General features: G+C 45.7%; 1 protein-coding gene across 6 annotated transcripts in view; it reads left to right on the forward strand.

The window, feature by feature from the left end:
• The first annotated feature begins 1927 nt into the window (after positions 1 to 1927).
• The window catches only part of TMEM233 (transmembrane protein 233), a 39401-nt gene continuing 27949 nt past the window's right edge, over positions 1928 to 13379 (forward strand). For 2 of the 6 annotated variants that reach the window (XM_045887526.3, XM_045887528.3), the window contains exon 1: positions 1929 to 2294. In XM_045887526.3, the coding sequence (XP_045743482.1) occupies positions 2109 to 2294 (186 nt within the window). In that variant the 5' untranslated portion in view covers positions 1929 to 2108. Of the gene's footprint in view, positions 2295 to 13379 lie in introns of all 6 variants that reach the window. The other 4 variants (XM_045887530.3, XM_045887532.3, XM_045887525.3 and 1 more) reach the window with 3 other exon arrangements.

Below are 13379 nucleotides of genomic sequence, written 5' to 3' on the forward strand. Positions count from 1 at the left end.
GATATTACGCTAAATGAAATAAGTCATTAAGACAATTATCATATGACCTCACTGATACGAGGAATTTGAAAAACAAGACAGAGGATCATAGGGGAAGGGAGGAAAAAATGAAACAAGACAAAACCAGAGAGGGAGACAAACCATAAGAGACTCTTAATCTCAGGAAATAAACTGAGGATTGCTGGAGTGGTGGGGGGTGGGAGGGATGGGAGGGCTAGGTGATGGACACTGGGGAGGATATGTGCTACGGTGAGCGCTGTGAATTGTGTAAGACTAATGAATCACAGACCTGTACCTCTAAAACAAATAATACATTACATGTTAATTTAAAAAAATAATAAATAAAAAGCTGCTGAAATGTAATTACTATGGGGATCTACACTAAATAATGTAAAGAGAAGATCTCCGAGGAAGTGACTAAGTTGACAGCTGAGAAATAAGAAGGAACAGCCCTGGGGCAGTCCAAGAGAACAGCATCCCAGGCAGAGAAAACAGCCAAAGCAAAGACTTGGTTGAGAACTCGATAGATCTGATTCTTTGTTTTATTCCCACTTGATTAACCAACCAAAATGGGGGAGAAAGCATTATTTCATCTTTATGTATTCACATACTAAGCACAGACCTTGTCCTGGGCACTGTACCAGGTGCTGATACAAAGATGAGCAAGATGGTCCCCTTTCTCAGAGAGTCTGCAGTCCAATGAGGGAGGCAGATATCAGAATCAGTATGGCCCCTTGAGAAGTGAGAGCATCCCAGATAATCGGTTCATGTTCTGAGAAAGTCAAGCAGATGCTTAATACTTTTGCTGCATTGTGATGTGAGCAACTATTTTTGAAACTATGCATAATAAAATTACTTCTATTTCTCTGTGGCCCTGCCAGCTTCCAATATCTGGATTTGGGGTGACATATATGCACCAAGGGATATTGGGTCTGAGATACTGCATAATGACTATATTTGGGGGGGGAATAGCTTCCTAATAAAAAAAACTAACATGTACAGAGCACTTAGATTCACCTGCTTTGAGCTGCAATTTTATAGTGTTCACAACATCCCTATGAGGAAGGGATTCCTATTATCCACTTTTTTCAGATGAAGGAACTGGAGCTCCGTGAGGTGAAGGGACTTTCCTGAGGTCATTCAACTCAAATGGGACAATTTCCCATCTCTGTCTGGGTTTGGAGCCTCAGTTCCGGTCCATAACCCCCTCTCATGAATTGCTTAGATAATGATGCAATTGCTCTCCTCATGCTGGTTGCCAAAGTAGACCCCTCTGTCTTCTTCCCATCCCAATTATCCACCTGGGTTGTCTACACCAGCCAGATGTACCTGCTTCTCCCTCCAGGGGCCCTCTAGGTAGAAATGTGGAGAGGAGAGGGTTCCTTGTTTGTACCCTTGGGAAAAAGTGGATGGCACCCAGACTGGCCCCTACTGGCTGGCTATTCTCAGGCTTGCTCTCCAGAGGACCCCTGTGCAGTGCCCAAAGGGTTGGGCCCAATGCTGAGCACCTTGCTCCCTGCCCACCTGTCGGGGAAGAGAAATTACTGGGGCTCTGTGTTCCAAGTCTGAGAAGGGATCGGATCAGGAAAAAGCAAACTTAGTCAAAGGGAAGTAGTCAGTCTGTGGCCACCTGCACAGAGTTGGGTTGCCTTCTGTTACAGGAGGGAATGTATTCAAATTCAGCCGCTTGAAAAGATGAGCTGGTCATCTTGAGACCGCAGGCTGGCCAGTTTGCAACGTAAAGAACCTTCACTCTCCCCTGCCCTGAGCCTCCTTTTATTTCAGACTTAGAGGGAGTCTGTGCGCCTGCCTGATGGTCTCTGGGTGTGTCCTTCCAGGAGTGCCTGTCCCGTTTCTTACGGCTCCCTCCTCCTCCCTGCCGCCTCCCCTCACTCCCTCGTTCCCTCCCTCCCTCTTGTGTGGAGGCTCTTGGCCCAGGTCCCTCAGCCGGGGAGGGTGCAAGCGGAGGATGCAGGAGAGGTGAGGTCACGTCTCCCTTGAGTCCCGCGCCGCTGACTTTTCAGAGCCTCGCCACGAGCAGTTGGCCTCAGTCTCCCACCGCGCGGACCCTGCGCTCCTCCACCCACCCTGCCCCGCCGGCCTCGCCCATGTCTCAGTGCGACCCCAGCTCGGACTTCAAGAGGGCTCTGGACAGCAGTCCGGAGGCCAACACCGAGGATGACAAGACCGAGGAGGACGTGCCCATGCCCAAGAACTACTTGTGGCTCGCCATCGTCTCGTGTTTTTGCCCCGCGTACCCCATCAACATCGTGGCTTTCGTCTTCTCCATCATGGTGAGTGAATGAGGACCTGGAGCCGCCAGGGAGGGAAGACCTGGGAGGCGTTGCCAGAGTGCTGGGCACCCAGCGCGCTCTCCACCGCTCCCTTACGCACTGCCCGGCACATCCCGGCTTTTCGGTCCTTTGCGCCTCCTCCTCACTTTTCTCAGGCTCTCAGCACTGTGTCCTCAACCACCGGCGCTTCCTCAGTGCTGCCTGCAGCGCTCAGAGCCCTGATCCAACCTCTCCCAGGCCGGCTTTCCACCTCCTTCCATCGCCCATCGTGCACTCTGTCCAACCTGGAGAGTTCCTCCGTGGACTCTGCGGCTTCTTTCCCTGCCTGCCTCCTCTGACATTCGTAGGCACCGGTCGGGTTCTTCTCAACCTGCTTTTCTAGAACCTCAAAGTGTGCCACCCTTGCAGGCAAAAAGCACGGCCCGTTCTCTAAGTGCATGGGTTCTAGGGCCCCCCTCTGTGCCCCGCCGGGGCTCCCCCTCTCCAGCGCGTGGCACTCTTTTAGCATGCAGTCTTTGCTCTACTGAGACCAGCGCTTCGCCCCGGCCACTTCCTGGGGGTCCCCAAGCGATTTCCGACGCCCTCTCCTTGATCCTGGTCCCATGCCTTCTTAGGCACCCCCTCTCCGGGGCAACAGCTCCTTCTTACTCTTTCTACGCCAGCTCCCTCTCCTTGGCACTCTCTGGCACCCCTTTGGCCCCCTCTTTCCAGCGCGCCCTCTCGCTCTCCAGGCTTTTCTGGAGCGCCCCTTTTGCCCCTCTCACCTGCAACGTGAGCCCTGACCTTTTACTCTTTCTGCCCCAGCATGTCGTAGTTCTTCCCTCATTTGCTGCGCGCAGGCCCTATCTCTGCCTTTCTTGGCAGCCCCCAAGGGCTCCCAGGCTCCCCTCCATCGCTCAGTCCCGCGCCGAGGGCGCTCTCGGTAATGCACTGGCCACACCGTGCGCCCTTAGCGCGTCCGCCTCCCAAACCACGCGCCTCGGCTGCTGGTGTTCCAGTCTGTCCTCCCAGAGTTCGTTCGGCTCCGCGGCCCCTTTCAGCCCGGGTAGGAACTCCCGGGCGAACCCCACCAGGAGGGCGGCGAGCGCCCACGAGGCCCTGCCTTATTGACTGGAGCAGCTGGCCCGCGGGTGGCAGCGGGTAAGGTTCCGCCCGGCACTGTCCCGGGACAACCCTTGGCAGCGATCTACCTCCCCAATCGCAGACCGAGAGAGTCGGATGCAGCTCAGGGAAGATTGAGAGTCACCGCCCCCTTCCCCCATTCAAGTCCGCCCACACCTGCCCACGGGGGGCACCGTATTCGCTTCGTGGGTGCACACAAAGACCTCATTTGCACGCGCAACCTCTCTTCCCCAACCCCCGTTTGTCCCCTCTCCGTATCAACATTCAAGCGTGCCGCCACTTCCCTTCCGACTGCCTGGGTTCAAACCCTAGTTCCGACCACAGACTAGCTGTATGATCTCTGGAAATCACTGCATCTCTCTTAACTTCAGTCTTTTTGTCTGTAAAATGGGAATAATCGTAGCCATAATTTACTGAGGTTGCTGGATTAATGAGATGATTGTAAAATGCTTGGAACAGCGTTCAGTATGATGTTATTATTAGATCTTTACTCAAATGTCACTTCCTGAGGCCTTCCCTGATAGAGGTTTAAAATCAAAATCCCACAAGCTCTATTCCCCTTTCCTTGCTGTTTTCTGCCCAGAGCACTCCTCTTCACGTGACATACTGTTTTATTAATATGCTTACTCTCTGTGCCCCCTCCTTAGAGTATAAGCCCTATGAGGGTAGGAGTATTTGTGGGTGTTGTTTGTTGCTGTATCTTCGGCACCTAGAAGAGAATCTGGCAGGTGGCAGATACTCCATAAATACACGAAATGAATGCATGTGTGAATGAATGAATGGTGTTAATGGATCATGATGTCTGCCTCACTTCTGCTGCCTTTTTCCCCAGACTGGAGCCAGGAAAACTGTGGTATCAGGTTCCTTAGGACCAGCCAGCCAGTTTGCTCTCTTCCTTCCTCACCAGAAATACCAGTCTTGAGTTTTTCTCCAGGCAGTAGCAGACACTCTGGCTGGAATTGGTGCTCACACACTATCCTGATTTATTAATGAATCAGCAGCCACTTTGCCCTTTTTCCCAGCGCCAATTATAAAACTGCCTGCAAAGGCTTTTTCCTTCACTGATCTGAGATGAGCTAACACTCCAGCTCGTGGTGACAGGCTGGATACTAATGATGCCACTTGGTGTGTCCAGGGGGATAAGACTGGTACATGCTTTGAATGGAAACCTCTTTTTCTTATCCCCCCCCCCCCATTTCCTCCCTCAAGACTTTTCCAATAGTTTTATAGCAAGACACCACTCTCACACCAGAACACAGACACTGGACTTGGAAAGTTGACTAGACGCAAGTTTCACACCTTCTTAAAGCCTTGGTTTCTTCATCTAGAGAATGGGAATGTGAAAAACATTTTAAGTTGAGCAAAACTGTTATAAGGATGGTACAGGATAAGGCATGTCCAGCTCCCAGCATTGTGCTAGGTACATGCAATAATCGTTGCACAGATGGATTGATTTGGAGCCTGGAAACAACATAAGCCACATATGAAAACAAACAGAACATCAAATAAGTGAAACCCAAATTCTGAAGAGCTTCCCACACTCTCTCCCATCGTGCACCCTCTAAGGTGTTTTCCCACTGAAACCGTGCGGATCTGGGCTTGACACGTTTCATGATAAAGACTCCAGAGTCCAAAGAATAAAGAGGAAGAGGAAGGTGTGTAGGAGGAAGGGGGCGGACCAACTCTGCCTCTGTGTGCCTTGCCTATGATGTCTTGTGGGGTCTGGCTCTTTTCAAGTCTGACTTACCTGTAATTCGTGGTACAGCCAGGCACACTGTTGCTGGGTGTGGCACCAGTCCCCACGGAGGCATTACAAAATGATGGGGAGCATCTGTGGTGTCACAGTGATTTGGGGCCTTACTGGTATTTGTTGGAAAGGGCAAAGAGGACTAACATCCTGTAGTGCTGGAGTCTGTCCCCCAGTGCAGACCTGACCTACCCCAAACATCAACAACACCCCAATCAAGAAACACTGTAAGGTAATGCAAAGTGATATAAACATGACTGTATGGAAAATATTGATAAGGCTCAAAATAACTAGTTCCCAGCGATCTCAAAACAGTGAGACCTTTACTTATTAAACCAAGCCAGAGAAGACTTCTAGAAATTACCAAGTTGGAGGAGATGTTGGCAAATAAGAAAACGACTTCAAAAAAATACACATTTGAGAAGAACGTTCCTCAAGCTGTGGGCGTCTATGATCTTTCCACCACCCTATGCAGAGGTAGGGAAGTCCTGGGGGTTGTGAGGCAGTCAGTGCCCTGCAGACGAGAATCGGTACAACATGGCTTTGTCCTATTGGAACTTTGGTGGGTCAAGCGTTGCCAGTGGCAGAAACACGGAAATCTTGGCTTCTCTGTGTATTGAAAGTGCACTTAACCTGTACTCAATTTCAGGGATGCATATCTCAAGAACTTCTCCCCAGACTGGGCCACTTCTAGCCCATATCACATTTCCATGGGAATTTGAAAATGGCATCCCTTCTCCTCGCAGATGCAGCCCTGCACCAGGGCACATGGCTTAGAAAGTAGAGCCCAGGCTGGCTTTCAAGCCTCACTCCCCATGCTCCCACCCATCGCTGGTTATCTCTGTTTATGCCATCTGAAAGGAACTCCATAATTTCCATATGGCTTTTGACTCCAGAGAAAGAATGCCTGTTCATTCAACAAATATTTACTGAGCACCTATTATGTGCCAGGCTCTATCCCAGACATTGATATACTCCCTTACCTCTATCAAGGAGTAAATAAGATCAACAAGGTTTCTGTGCTATTAGATGTAGAAGGAGAAAAGTTCTAGGCAAATTGCAGGAGTACTGGCAATTTTAGGTTGAGTTCACCATCTGTTGGTTGTGTAGCTGGAATTTGCTACCTGACTCAAGAGACTGGAGCTGAGTCCATGCTGAGCCTCCATTCACACAGCTGAACCAATCTGGTCACTCTAAGTGTGGATACCAAATGACTTTGGACTGGGTGATCTATAAGCCTTCTTTCATCAGAACAACTTCTCCTTCACACTTACAGAAACTGTCTAGACACCAACCACTGAGGTTCAAGTCCTTTTCTGCCATTTACTATGTCCGTGATTTCATGCCACTGATTCAATCTTTCTGAGGCTTGGTTTTTCAATCTTTGTAAAATGGGGATCGTGATAGTACCTATTCAATGATAAAAGTTAAATGTTTTCATCCCATTGCCTGGGACATAGCTAGAACTCAGTAAGTATGATGACGATGGTGATGATGGGAAAGGATGATGATGTGTATATTTTAGGGATACATGCCATTGCCTTTTCCAGTGGCAGTTTTCCTCTTTTTATTGAGACCAGAAAATTCAGTAAGAACAAAAGCAATAACATGAAAATAGGTCACTGGAATAGATAATTGTTGTAGCCTATAAGTAAATATTAATGCTAAGCTGGGATGCATACAAATAAACAAGTAAGACTTTTGGTTCAGCATGGAATATTGAACAGGCCTATTTTTCTCCACTCCTTTCTGCAACCACTTAAAATAACAGTAAGTGAATCTAAAAGAGCACAAATACCCAAGGACAAGTTAGGGGAACAGATGAAGAGAGGAGAGAGGTGACAAATTCTTGGAACATGGAAAATGGCTAGTTGAGCATTGACTGACCTTACAGAGTAGATATTACTGAATTCTGAATCCTGCAGAAGAAGGAGCCAACAAGAAGAAAGTCCGTTTACCCTGAGAAACTGTAGAAAGGCTCAGAAATTTGAGGTGCCGATTAAAGATACAACCTTTGAAGGTAGGAATAAAGAGTAGGGATGAAGAGTGGAGGAGTGTTTGAAAGTCTTGTTTAAGAAGTCAGTACTATAGGCGCCTGGGTGGCTCAGTTGGTTAAGCGTCTGCCTTCGGCTCAGGTCATGATCCCAGGGTCCTGGGATCGAGTCCTGCATTGGGCTCCCGGCTCAGCGGGAAGCCTGCTTCTCCCTCTCCCACTCCCCCTGCTTGTGTTCCTGCTCTCAGTGTCTCTGTCTCTGTCAAATAAATAAATAAAATCTTTAAGAAAAAATAAAAAAGAAGTCAGTACTACCAGAGATCATCTGCCAGTCCATGCTGTAGGCACCTGACAGAAGATGGGAGATTTGCTCTCTGGTGAGATTAAACAGAATGGCTCTAGACACCAGGCACAGCTGAGGGTAAAGTTAAGGTATCATTGAACAAGGAAGGCTCTAGCTCCTGTACCCACTTTGTACCCCGACCCTGGCATCCAGGCAGGAGATTGGAGAATTTCTCTCCAAGAATGTGACTATACCAAAAGAAAAAAACCTACAGGGCGCCTGGGTGGCTCAGTTGGTTAAGTGACTGACTTCGGCTCAGGTCATGATCCTGGAGTCCCGGGATCGAGTCCCGCATCGGGCTCCCTGCTCAGCAGGGAGTCTGCTTCTCCCTCTGACCCTCCCCCCTCTCATGTGCTCTCTCTCTCTCAGTCTCTCTCTCTCAAATAAATAAATAAAATCTTTAAAAAAAGAAAAAAAAAAAAGAAAAAAACCTACAGATACAAACATGTAGAAGTTCTCCAGAGAAATAATAAAAGCCCCACCCAATCATGAGTGGCTGCCCATCTGTTGATAGGCCCATCCTCACCCACAGAACTTCCAAGAAGTTTTTCAGTGTCTCACTTTCAAATAGGAACAGGCAGAGGAAGATTATCGGACATTTAAGCAATTCTTCTGAATTAAGAGACCTGTGGTTTACAGAAGAAATGAAATGTAAGGAAATAAATAATGCCAAAAGCAGAAGAAAATTTAAGGATAGATGATGAACATCCTTAGAGAAATAAGAAATTATGTGGTGTCCACAAAACAAGGACAGGTTGGGAAAAAAATAAATCAGAGAAGCAAAACAAAGATTTGGGGAATTAAAAATATGAGGGTAGATTTTTTTAAAAAGTGGAAGGATTAGAAGTCAAAGTTGAGGGAAGCTCAAGGAAGTAATACAAAAATCAAAAAAGATAGAAAATGTGGAAGCAACTCAAATGTCCATCAACAGATAAATGGATAAGTAAAATTTGGCATACACATACAATGGAATATTATTCAGCCTTTCAAAGAAAGGAAATTCTGACGCATGCTACAACATAACCCTTGAAGACATTATGCTAAGTGAGAAGCCAGCCACAAAAGGACAAATATTGTAGGATTCCACTTATGTGAGGCACCTAGAGTAGTCCCATTCATAGAGACAGAAAGGAGACGGTGATTGTTAGTGGCTAGAGACAGAGGGGATGTTTACTGGTACAAAGTCTCAATTTGGGAAGATGGAAAGTTCTGGAGACAGATGGTGGTGATGGTTGCACAACAGTGTGAATGTACTTAATGTCACTGAACTGTACCCTTAAAAATAGTTAAAATAGTAAATTTTATGTTATATATATCTTATCACAATAAAAAAATGAGGAAGGAAATTTTCCTCCCCCAAAAGATGGAAATAATAAAAAAATACAAGAAAATTTGAGAATTGTTCCCAGAAATCCAACATCCAATCAGAAAGTTCATAAAAGGGGTGCCTGGGTGGCTCAGATGGTAAAGCGTCTGCCTTTGGCTCAGGTCATGATCTCAGAGTCCTGGGATCGAGCCCCATGTCAGGTTCCCAGCTCAGCGGGGAGTCTGCTTCTCCTTCTCCCTCTCCCCCTGCTCATGCTCTCCCTCTCTCTGTATCTGTCTGTCTCAAATGAATAAATAAAACCTTTAAAAAAAGAAAAGAAAAAAGAAAGTTCAAGAAAATCCAAACGAACAAAGGGAGGAAATTATTAAATAAATAATACAGGAAAAATGTCTAGAACTGAATGCTTGAGTTTCCAGATTGCAAGAGTCCCTTGGTACCCAATAAAATGAATGAAATTATATGTGTACCAAAGCACATCATGGTGAAATTTCAGATATTTAAGGGTAAAATTTCTCTCCAATCCTACAAATTTATAAGAAGAAAAAACATGCCATGGATGCATTCATAATGGCTTTGGAATTCTCATCAGTAATGCTGAAAGTTAAACAGTGGAACAATGACTTCAAAATCCAAAAGGAAAATTATTTCCAACCTCAATTTAGACCCATCCAAGCAATCAGTCAAGGGAGAGAAAAGAATAGGCATTTTCAGACATTCAAGATCTCAAAAAAAAAAAAAAAAAAAAAATCCGAACAACAGCAACAAAAACTACCTGCCATACACCTTTTCCCAGCAAGCTATGGGAGGATGTGCTCCCCCAGAACAAAGCAGTAAATCAAGAAAGAGAAAGACATAGGATCCAGCAAAAAAGGTCCAACACAGAAAAGAGGCAAAGAGAAATCCTCCTCAAAACAAGGCAACAGGTCTTGTAAACCCGCAAAGGATACAGTTGATAATGGATCGGTGGTCTGAAAGCCATTGTCAAAATCCATTATCTGGTCATGGGCTGGCACAGTGAGCTACAGCCCTGCTCTGTGCCTGACCACACCTGCTCTAGAAGACAAGGTCTGTGGTCAAAAAGAAAGTAAATACTCACAGGATGAAAGACAAACCAAACTGACTGTTCTTTCCATCTGACCCAGGCTCCACTGGGGACTGCTCATCCATCAAAACTAGATTTCAAGTGGACTTCAATTAAGTTTAGAGGGGAGTTTTTTGGGGCTTTTTTTGTGACCAAGGCAGAACTTGGAAATAACAGGTCTCAGTCCAGGCAGCTAACCCAGGAGATTTCACACTGCTCACTAGTTGGAGCTCTAAATGTTGTAGCTCATTGGGTGTGACTTCTCTCAATCCTCTTTGGCTTTTCCCACGTGATCATTAGCTGAGAAATGGGGTAGTAATATTACGGACCCTTATGATTTATCTCTTATGAATTCCTGCACATGAAGCTCTGAAGAGTATTAAAATGGTTCAAGATGATAAAGATCTTACCTGAAGTGTGTCACTGTTGGAAATTTTTATTTTATTTATTTATTTGACAGAGACACAGCAAGAGAGGGAACACAAGCAGGGGGAGTGTGAGAGGGAGAAGCAGGCTTCCCGCCGGGCAGGGAGCCCTCTGCGAGGCTCAATCCCAGGACCCTGGGATCATGACCTGAGCCAAAGGCAGACGCTTAACAACTGAGCCACCCAGGTGCCCCAGAAAATACATTCTAAATACTGATAAAATGATATAATGGCTGTGTCATAAGCTAATATAGGAAATATAGATGAAACAAGAATGGCTGCTAATAGATAGTGAAACTGGGCTATGGGAGCATGGGGATTCATTATATTATTTTCTTGATTTTTTTCATGTTTAAAAAATTCCATTACAGTTTTTTTTAAAAAAAAAAGGAAAAGGAAAAAAAGAAGTCCAGCCAGAACTTGTTTCCCAAAGTCATCAAACACTGCCCAGATAACAACAGCAGCTATTAAATGAGCTGGCAAAACGGGGCCATGGTTGAGGTGCAGTTTGTCATTAATTAGTAAGCAAATTATTTCTCACTTATAATGTATGAATTTTAATGATGACTTTGGAGGAAACCTGCAAATAATTATCAAGGGGAGACCAGGTAGGAGGAGTCACCTTCCAGAACAGTGCTTCACAAACTTTAACCACTTGAGGATCTTGTTAAATGCAGACTTCACTCCTCTTTCAAAACTCAGCTGGAAAATCACCTCCTCCATAAGGCCTTTCTTGATTGCCTCCCTCACCCTGGGTTGTGCCCATTATACTCTGAACAGATTTCTCTCAGGACACCTTTACTTCTTTGCACCAATTTGTGTATGTGAACCCCTTGAGGTGGCACCGTGGGCCCCAGGGACTAGCACAATGCTGAGCACATGGTCAGTAGGTAACATATGTTGAATGAATGAATGACTGGCTAAAGAGACCTAAGTTTTTCCCTACCTTTATCTCTGAGGATTCCCCTCCCTTCCCAGCCGTGTTCTGCATTTCTGCCAAAACTTTTTTGAAAAATATCCAGGAGGGGCGCCTGGGTGGCTCAGTTGGTTAAGTGACTGCCTTCGGCTCAGGTCATGATCCTGGAGTCCCGGGATGGAGTCCCGCATCGGGCTCCCTGCTCGGCAGGGAGTCTGCTTCTCCCTCTGACCCTCCCCCTCTCATGCTCTCTCTCTCTCATTCTCGCTCTCAAATAAATAAATAAAATCTTAAAAAAAAAAGAAAAGAAAAATATCCAGGAGACCCAGGCTAACGCCACAGGTCACTGAGCGGTTGGCCAAAGCTTGGTTCTTGTGATAACTTTCCTGGCTGGTCTGGAGCTCACCAACATCCTCATACTGCAGCCCAATGGGTCCACATTTGGAAATTGGTCTCTCTTCTCAACGTGCTAGGATTACGCGCTCCACTCATCCAGAAATTTGATGCCTTCAGAGTGTGAGCCTGAACATATCTGAAAACCTCCAGTTATTGCAAGTTCAAGAAGTAAGCCAGACTTTTCAAAAACCACGCTTCTCGGACAACTGGTTCTGCTCAATGTTAAAAAGTTTTGCCAAAAAAAGGGGTAGGGAGGGGGGTGATGAAATTGAGAAGTCAAATGCTAAATTAAGCAAAAATAAACTGTTTCCTTTCCTTTGGGGTTTCTCAGAACCTTTGGCCAAACACTGTGCCTTGTGGTTCTTCAGTGGAATAGTGTTAACACAGAGCATTTACTAAGCATGCTGCCCAGGATCCTTTGATCCTAAGGCTAATACACCACACAAAGCACACTTTGGTTAATACCGTTCTTAATGATTGTGGTTCTCATGGCTTAATGGACTGAGCCATTGTTGATAGGGAGGAATGGCAGTGTCTCCATCCCTAACATTCTTGCATTATAGACCCACCTCTCTCCACTTTCTTCCAACATAAGTATTTTTTTTTTTTTAAGATTTTATGTATTTATTTGAGAGAGAGAATGAGAAAGAGACAGCACGAGAGGGGGGAGGGTCAGAGGGAGAAACAGACTCCCCGCCGAGCAGGGAGCCCGATGCGGGACTCGATCCCGGGACTCCAGGATCATGACCTGAGCCGAAGGCAGTTGCTTAACCGACTGAGCCACCCAGGCGCCCCCCAACATAAGTATTTTTAATGGGTCTCCCTAGCCAAACTTCTGCTGATGTTCTTCCTCCCTCGTTCTCTTCTATAGGTGAAATTCAGAAATTCATCCTTCTGTTTCCTTTACTCTTTATAGTGTATGTCCTATTCCCCCAAACTGAAGGAGACTTTCTGTATTTAACTCCCTCTTTTGATAACTTCATTTGTTCTTTGTTCTGGATAATTTTGGTAGTGTGGTATTGCCATTATCATCAACAACATCATCATATTTGTCCATATGTCTTTACTTCTCAAAACATTTCCATATGGACACAATTTCACTTTTTCCTCGCAAAATCCCAGCAAGGTATGCAGGAAAGTTGTTTGCCCCATTTATCCATGAGGAAGCAAAGCTTGGAAAGGTGACACTGAGTAATGTATAGAATTGTTGAATCACTATATTGAAACTAATATAACACTGTATATTAATTATACTGGAATTTTTTTAAAAAAAGAAAAGAAAGGTGACCCTAGTGGACAAAATCAAACATGATAGTCCTTGCCCCCATGTAGTTTACAGTCTAGACTCTTGAAGGATTATGATCAGGTGGCTATGCCCCACCCTTTGATAGGAATACAGCTTGGATGTTCTGAAAGCTTTCCCTTTTAATAGATCTGCCCCAACAATAGAATAAGCATCATATAATACTCTCAATCAAGCCTGGCAGAATTCCTCTCTAGCTTTTTGGTTTTAATGATAGATAGGCAAAAGGAAAATTCCCACTTGTCCTTGAAGATATTTATGGAGAGAAACAGCCCAGAAGCACAAGAAGGAGATAGATAAGCATGAATGAATAAAAGGGTGATGGCGAGGAAATGTGCCTTGTGATCTGCAAGCCCCATCTCTGAACTCCCAGTACTACCTTTAGGCACAGAAACTTAGGAGCAAGCAAAATCAAAATGAGAAATCCCAAAG

This window comes from Mirounga angustirostris, unplaced genomic scaffold, assembly GCF_029215605.1.
Source record: "Mirounga angustirostris isolate CCGP_5_RB_7025 unplaced genomic scaffold, mMirAng1.0.hap1 SCAF_14, whole genome shotgun sequence".
Lineage (NCBI taxonomy): Eukaryota > Metazoa > Chordata > Mammalia > Carnivora > Phocidae > Mirounga > Mirounga angustirostris.